The following is an 8696-nucleotide window of genomic DNA, read 5'->3' as shown; positions in this document are numbered from 1 at the left end:
CAATAAACACAGCTATATGGATTAGAAGAACATTCACCTATTTTAGATGTTAATTTCATTGTTCTGAAGCATGCTACGAAACTACTACAACAAGCACTAGTCATACTTGAATGTTGAGTAGACAGCTTATTGGCCACCGATACAGAAGAGAACCAATCAGCTGTGCCATGTGATAATGATGTCATTAGATCAGATTGAGTTAGACCTATCGGACTGCGCCATCTAGAGTTTCATGCCAGAACTCTGTATATGTACCGGGTGTGTCTCACTCGTCCTTAAAAGTGAAGCTGCGGGCTCTTTGATCGCCCCCTGGTGGCTGGCTGCTGTACAGGTCATAAACCCCGCCCTCATACATCATACATCAGTTAATAAATAAGAAACAGTTAATTTTGCTGAAAAAATATATAGACCAGTTTTGACAGTAAATTGATAATATACACCCAGTGTCACGGATCAGTCAGGCCCTTCACTCCACCAATCACAGCGTTCCACCTCACCTGAATTCTGATTACGCACACCTGCACCAAATCACGATCTCATCATCACCCACTTCAAAAGGATCACCAAGCACTCACTCCACTGTCCGATCTCGTTGATGCAACGTGGACTCCGACATCGCAGTTTCCAAGACCAAAGCTATATCCTTCAAGAAACATTTACTTACCTTGTTTGACTTACCTGCTGTATCTCTCCTCCTTGTGTCATCCTCTTCCCCCAGAGTACCCGTCTTCGTAGTGGTTGAGTGTGTTTGTGGATTCCCCAGTCTGTCTTCCAGCAACGCTGCAGAAGAGTAACATATCTCAGCACAAGATCACCAATCCATGTAGATATCACCTCAAGATCATCACTTCACCTGGCTGCAGATCTACCTCTCACCTGTGTGCTTCACCTGTGCAAATAAACACTTATTCATTCATCAACTAACCTTTGTGTCCGAGTCCATCCGTAACACCCAGGGGCGGACTTAGCGATTTGGGGGCCCTAAGCAAATTCCAGGTATGGGGCCCCCATACAATAACTATGTGTCCTTTTATGCTTAACCCCTATTTTGCTTGCTTGCTCTAGTTTTTAGTTTATTTATCCCTTCACAACCAGTAATTAGTCAACTTGCTGCTGTTCTAAAGCCAAATTTGGCTACCTTATTTTTTGAGATTACAAATGAAGGCATTATCCAAAAAACAAACAAAAAAAAAACACTTGCACTTGTCCATTTAATAAATTGTAAACCTTTCCAATCTTTTTACAAACATAAAATTATCCCAGGCAACTCATTATATATTCCAAGTGTTCTGAAGGCATACTGTAAGCTTTGCCGAGAAACAAATCGAAAATGAAACCTATTATTAAGGGAAAATCTCCAGTCATTGCATTTGTGCATTTATACGAGTACGTGGCAGTTTACGCCGGTGCGCCTAGGAGAAGCACACAAAAGAGTCATTTTGAAACATCAAGATAAATAAAATTGTGACTTGAAACACAATACTTTCTTTACTGAGGTGAATATCTCTGTTCTGAGACAGTCAGACAGCCTAGCATGCGCACAAAGAGTGCTCCCTCATAATCACTATAGCTGTCTCTCACTTCAATTCATTGCGATCTCACGACGTTCCGTTAATAAGCTCTACACTGCACAATGAATCTCTTATTTACATCGTATCTACACTTTGTTATAATGAGATGATCCCCGAACTTGCAGAACTCAGCACTTGACAAAAACTCGGCATTTTGATCGGTAAGTGGATTTTAACTTAAACACTTCTGGTCACTGCGTTCAAGAAATCAGCGCACATGTCTGTGAACGGCTACATTGCTCAACGCTGCAAATATGTTTCGCCAATATCAGATGGGGCTCCCTGATTCCCCGGGGCCCTAAGCGGCCGCTTACCTCGCTTATTGGTTAAGTCCGCCCCTGTATACACCCTACCAAAGTAATACTAAAGACTATAGAATACCCAAGACATGTCACTCGTATAGTTTTGAATGGGGAAAAATGCAACGCTGAATATGGCCACTCAAGCGCAGGAAGCCCTGCCTTCTGAATGAAAGAGCCAATCGCTAATTGGTAAAGTCAGCGTGTCACTGCAGCTGCCGTTAGAAGTCCCGGTTGCTATAGAAACAGTCAGCGCTCTGAGACGTGTGCTGAGGACTGTGCATGCGTGCTGGCTGATCTAGCCTGAAAAATAAGCGTTTTATAACGCTATTTGAGCAAAAGAAACAACATTTATGATACAGTTGTTGACAGATTTCTTTGGTGATTTCAAATACGAAATTTAATCGTAAGCTTAGTGAACAGTTTTGGAGAATTTGGTGTTTCCCCATTCAAAGAGATAGGAGCTGCACTTGCATGCCCGAGAGGCGTTTCAAAGATGGCCGCCAAGTGACATGACTTGTCTTAAAGAGACTTTGGTAATACTCTGATGTGTTTATTGAAGCAGTCATAACCAGGCTTTATCAGAAATAAAACATGACCATTGACCAATCAGTATCAAGGACCAGAACAATCCATTTATTTATGTTGGTCAGTTAGCTTGCATCATGCATCATGCATCTATATTGACATTAAAAAAAAAAACAATCCCTCACTACTGAAACAAGTGACTGTAATTCCCAAACATTTAGAAGGAAACTGCTCAAATGACTTTTTATTTAACACACTTGGAATACTTGCTTAGGTCATCAAGAAGCAGCAGCACAACAGTTACTCCTCTCTATGGATTAGTCACTGTATCTGACGCAGCTGATCATGTCATCAGTGCCAGTTCTGTGCCACGATTGGTCAACTGACAAGTCCAGAGAGTCCTAGCATTTGTACCACAATCAAAGTTTGACTGATATATATAGTGCAGTGTGTTCCAGGTCAGGGTAAGTGTTCTACCAGTGCTATGTGTAAAGTACTGTAAAATAGAAAAACTAGGGGTGTCAACGTTAATCTAAAAATTTTAATGCGTCAATATTTTTTAACGCAAATTAATCGTTTGATAAGGTTTGACCCCAACTTCTTGCCGTCATCGCAGCGCGGAAGGTTATCTATCATTGTGTGATGAGGGTAAAGCGAACCAGTGTTGCCAGGGTAACGGCACAAGAGGGCTATTTTGAAAATACAGTCGCAGGAAAAATTACAGAGTCGTGGGTTGCGGTTTTTTGGGCTACATATATAACAATATAGACAAATTAAAATGAAAATAGATCCTTTTACTAAAGTGTATTATACTTGGAATGTATACCTGGCAACTTAAGAATAGAGAGGTGGTTGTAACATCACAAACAACGCGAATTTCAGCAGAGCACATGTTAAGGCTTTTACACAGCAGAAATAAACATGACAACAGCCACTATAGATTATATAAGATAATAAACACACGATTACAATAGGATATTTGTATGTGATTTTCTTGATTGTCATAATACTTCATGTAAGGTCACAACAAAATGTTTTGTTGTATTTATTTAGAAATACTTTTGATGATAGTCGGGTAAATGTATACTGGGATTGAAGCGATGTGGCTTGGTAAACATTTTATTGCCAGTATAAAGGCTGATAATGGCTGAATAAAAACAAAAGAATAATGATAAAAGAATAATAAGGATTATGTCTCATACCTGGCGGAAGTGTGAAAGGTTCTGTTTCCTTAAACTAGTTTGTCATGCATTTCTTTATTTCAACACATTTACAGGTAAATCCTAGTATTTTAAATTTGTGATTAATCATGATTAATCACAGTCCATGACTGTGATTAACACAATTACATTTTTTAATCGATTGACAGCACTAAGAAAAACACTTTATTATAATTGCTTATGAAAATCATTAGGCAATTTTCTGTAGTTACAACAAGATATGTTTAAGTATCTGTCTGTTTTTCTTGAATTGCAGAATTTGTAGTAAAGGACATAATAAAATTATGATTTTCCCCCCAAACTATGTAACATGCAACTCCATCCAGACAGGCTGAATACAGGATGAGTGACTGAGTTGACCATGAATCCAGATTTCACTGAAAACAGGAATATTTCCATCCCGTCTTATTTCTACGTCACTGGTTTTTCTGGTGTATCTCACATTAGATACTATTATATATTTCTGTTTTTTTGTCTACATTATTACTGTTCTAGGAAACTCTTTTCTTATGATTGTTATTATTATGGACTGAAATCTTTACACACCTAAATATATCGCTGTCTTTAATTTATCACTGATAGACATTTGTGAGACTACTGCTGCGATCCCTCAGCAACTAGAAGCATACTTGTTTGGAAATTAGTTCATTCCGTATGGATTTACAGTGCAATCAATGACTCTCACTATTTTGTCTTTTGACATATTAGTAGCTATTTGTTTACCACTGAGGTATCATATGATTGTGACCCACAGATGAGTGCTTGTTATGATTGGTGATTCATGGATAATAGGACTGTTGATAGCAACATCTGCAATCATATTCCTCACTAAACTGTCTTTCTGCAGAGTTGTTTGAACTGTTAATAGTTTCTACTGTGATCATGGGCCTATATCATGTTCTGCCTGTAGCGATTATTTTCTGAGCTTTGTGATATCCATTTTGTACCCTGTGATCATCCTTGGGTTACCAGAGGTTTTTATTGTTGTTACCTATACATGTATAGGTGTGACATTGTTCAGAATCACAACCCCACAAGACCATCAACGAGCCACAAAGACATGTTCTGCTCATTTAATATTAGTGGCTATATTTGATGTACCCATCACTTTTACATATGCATTTTGGCCCTTTATTAACACGAACACAAGGATCATTAATCTTTCCCCGACTTCTTCTCTTCCTCCAGTACTTAACCCAATAATTTACACATTCATGACTGAGGAGTTTATGGTGTCTGTGAAAAGACTTCTTAAACAAAGATTCATATTCCCATCTTCAAAGTAAACCTCTTTCCTCCCTCTTTATTAATGGTAATAGTTGTAGTTGTAGTAGTGGATTTCTTCATGATGTTTACAGTAATTAACATTTCAAAATTCTCAATTTTATTATGCGTTTCAACAATCCAATATCACAGTTTCTATATAAACAAAAAAACAAAAACAAACAAACGCAACAGGTACCATGCTGTCAGCTTTATCTGCACATATAAACTTCCATTCATCCAGGTCCTCTGTATCTGTACTCCAATTATACTGACCATCTCATATTTCTACATTGCTGTGCTTTTGTTTTTAATGTCCATAAAATTCATAAATGACAATTTATCATAATGACAATTTATATTAATTTTGGGCCTTGATGTTGCAGTTGGTTTTACTGATTAGTAGCTTTTTGTTCATTTAATGCTTCAAAGTTTTGTTTTTCTTGTTACATTTTTTGTTATATTTTATTTTGAAGTCATGTTAAGCTTATACTTTTAAAGGTGACTGGCTGCTTTTCAGCAACCTTAAATACTACAAAATCACTTGACGTATTTACATTAACAATGTATATGACAATTACAGTCTTTTAAATTAACTTGCATATATAAAGTATTTTTTGCCAGGTGACTAGTGTTTGCACCCCAACTCAAGAACTTTTCCCAATTCTGTTTCCCTCTCTACTCTCCCTTTAGTTCCCTTTTTATCCTTAACTGTCCTATAAGGCAAAAGTTGCAAAAATATTTTTTAATCATGATAATTAGAAATAATAATATATATGTTACTCAGCAAAAAGCAACAAGAAAAAAAGAAATGCCCTCAAGACATAAACCGAACAAGTTTCACGGGCATTTGATGAACAGGAATGGAATAATGAGATTGTTGTCCTCACACCATTTCATGTTAAAGAGAGGAGCAAGCAAACACATCTGCCATGGAGGACACCATGCTGAGCCAGCTTAGCATGTTGAGGAACCCTATAGGCATCATTCTTTTGGTCAAAGTCAGTAGAAATATCTCTTTAATCTCATCAATGTCCTAAGCATTAATTATAGTCTGTAAACTGCACCTGTGTTCTATAGGTGCATGTGTAATAATTGTTTATGGTTCATTTAACAAGCATGGAAAACATTTAAACAATTTCTGTAGCGATATGTAAAGCTTTAGATATGCAACCAACCCTAACTTATAGCTTCTTATAGCACATTTTGTGGGTTAAGGGCTTCCTTCGCTACTGCAGTTTTGCGCATCCCTGTATATTAGTCAGTGTATTAGATTCTGACGTACCTGATCATGCCAGATCTGTGCTATGATTGGTCAACTGACAAGCCTGGAGAGGCCTGCCATTCGGATCTGAAGGATATATAGTTCAGTATGTATCAGGTCTGGGGAAGTCTTTTTACAATGCCGTTTCTGTACTTGAGCAAGACTTCCATGGTCACATCTTTCTTTCTGTGAGTACACCTTATCTACTGTATTTACAGCAAGTATTATACAAAATCTTGCATGTTGTATGCAAAATTTTAGTTTAATAGCGCAATGGAAGTTTTTACAATGCATGTTAAAATGTAATTATGCTTTTAGAGCTTGAAATGCCTAATATGTCCATATGTTTGGCTTTGTTCTGGAGAAATTAAATTTTGAGTCTTAAATATAAAGGAATATGTGTGTGTGTGTATATACATTTTACTGCATATTTGTTGTAGAGGAAAATATAATTAAATTTTTACTTACCATGTTGAATAATAATAATAAACCTGCTTGTTTTTTTTTACCTGTACAGGATGAATAGAGTATCAGTGAGTGAACTCGCCATGAATGTTGATTTCACTGAAAACAGGAATATTTCCATCCCGTCTTATTTCTATATCAGTGGTTTTTATGGTATACCTCACATAAGGTACTATTATATATTCTTGTTTTTTGTCTACATTATTTCTTTGCTTGGAAACTCCTGCCTCATGCTTGTTATTATTATAGACCGAAATCTTCACACACCTAAATATATCGCTATCTTTAATTTATCACTGACAGACATTTGTGAGAGTACTGCTGTGATCCCTCCGCTACTGGATATGTTTTTGTTTGAGAATCAGTTGATTCCGTATGCATTGTGCTTGTGTAATATGTTCTCTGTCTTTGTATCTATTTCCACACAGTCCTTAAATCTTGCTGTTCTGTCTTTTGACAGATTAGTAGCAATTTGTTTACCACTGAGGTATCATATGATTGTGACCCACAGATCAATGCTTGTTATAATTGGAGTCACGTGGGCAGTGGCACTGCTTATGGTAATCGTCGCTACAGTTTTCATCAGCAGGCTTTCTTTCTGCAGAGTTATTGTCATCATAAATAGTTTCTACTGTGATCATGGCCCTATATATAATTCTGCCTGTAGCAGCAATTTCCCAAGCTCTGTGATAAGCGATTTGTACCCGATATTAATTCTTGGCTTTCCAGTATTTTTTATAATCTTTTCATATACATGCATAGCTGTGACACTGTTCAGAATCACAACTCCACAGGACCGTCAAAGAGCCACAAAGACATGTACTGCTCATTTATTAGTAGTGGCCATATTTTATGTGCCCATCACTTTTACATATGCTCTTTCTTCCATTATAAGCACGAACACAAGGATTATTAATCTCTCTCTGACCTCTGCACTTCCTCCAATGCTTAACCCTATAATCTACACATTCAAGACAGAGGAGTTCATAATCTCTTTGAAAAGGATTTTTAAGCGGAGAATCATATTTCCATCTCCAAAATAAACCCATTTTCCCCCAATTTTAAAAACATTGTCAGACACTGTTGTCATTTGTATTGTTTTATCGTTGTTGTTGAATAATTTATGCTTCAATGTTCTGCATTTCTAAATATAATTTAATATGACAAGCCAGACAAGAGGTATCATGACTTCATAAACCCACAACAAATGCTAAAGCCACTACTGTGATGTATTAAATAATAATAAGAAAAAAACACATAAATAACATTGGTATTAAAATAATAAAACAAAGAGTGGGAAAGTAATAGCATTCTACCTTTAGTGTGTGATTCTTTTGTTCCTTACTTAAACTGTATCCCTGCTTCTTTCCATCTGACCTCTTCAGGGAAGTAATAAAAGGGGCACTTTGGGCTACCCACCAAAAAAAGGGCCAAAACAATAGAGAATTACAGTGTTTACTTTTGTACTATAATTATAGTTATTAAATTGATTGATTTATTTACTTTTAATCAGTAATTGCAATAATATTAAGTAAATGCATAGTATAGATGAAAAGGAATTGATAAGTAAATAATTAATGGCCTACACTGATTTGTTAAATAAATTTGTGAATAAAAAGCATTAAAAACACAGACTGCAGAATAGTTGTACACAAAATAGTAAAAAAAAAATATATCTATTTAATTCTCTAAATACATATATTACATTGAATATTCAAGAAAGCCTTTCAATGTCAGGTGCGTGTCAAAGTTTTTAACAATATGCAAAAAGTTATCAGTGAATGAACTAACCATGAATCTTGATTTAACTGAAAACAAGAATATTTCTATTCCATCTTACTTCTACATCACTGGTTTGTCTGGTATACCTCACATGAGATACTATTACATTTTTCAGTTTTTTGTCTATTTTATCTCTTTGCTTGGAAACTCCTGCCTCATGTTTGTTATCGTTATGGACCGGAATCTTCACACTCCTAAATATATCTCTGTGTTTAACTTATCACTGACAGACATTTGTGAAAGTACCGCTGTGATCCCTCAGCTACTGGATACATTTTTATTTGGGAATCAGTTGAGACCTTAT

At 36.3% G+C, this 8696-nt stretch overlaps 1 protein-coding gene and 1 pseudogene across 1 annotated transcript; both read left to right on the top strand.

Annotated features, from left to right (window-relative positions):
- The first annotated feature begins 3979 nt into the window (after nucleotides 1–3979).
- On the top strand, nucleotides 3980–4904 carry LOC131547721 (olfactory receptor 13C2-like; annotated as a pseudogene).
- A 1789-nt stretch (nucleotides 4905–6693) lies between these two features.
- On the top strand, nucleotides 6694–7653 carry LOC131548502 (olfactory receptor 13C2-like). Its single transcript, XM_058789815.1, has one exon. The coding sequence runs from the start codon at nucleotides 6694–6696 to the stop codon at nucleotides 7651–7653; it is 960 nt and encodes a 319-aa protein (XP_058645798.1).
- Nucleotides 7654–8696: the final 1043 nt, after the last annotated feature.

This window comes from Onychostoma macrolepis, chromosome 10 (genome assembly GCF_012432095.1).
Source record: "Onychostoma macrolepis isolate SWU-2019 chromosome 10, ASM1243209v1, whole genome shotgun sequence".
In the NCBI taxonomy this organism is placed as follows: Eukaryota; Metazoa; Chordata; class Actinopteri; order Cypriniformes; family Cyprinidae; genus Onychostoma; species Onychostoma macrolepis.
The sequence above is the reverse complement of the archived record's forward strand: the minus strand, read 5'-3'. Positions and strand labels throughout refer to the sequence as shown.

Coding starts and splice junctions, on each gene's coding strand:
- LOC131548502 (XM_058789815.1), top strand. CDS start 6,694: ATGAATGTTGATTTCACTGAAAACAGGAATATTTCCATCCCGTCTTAT.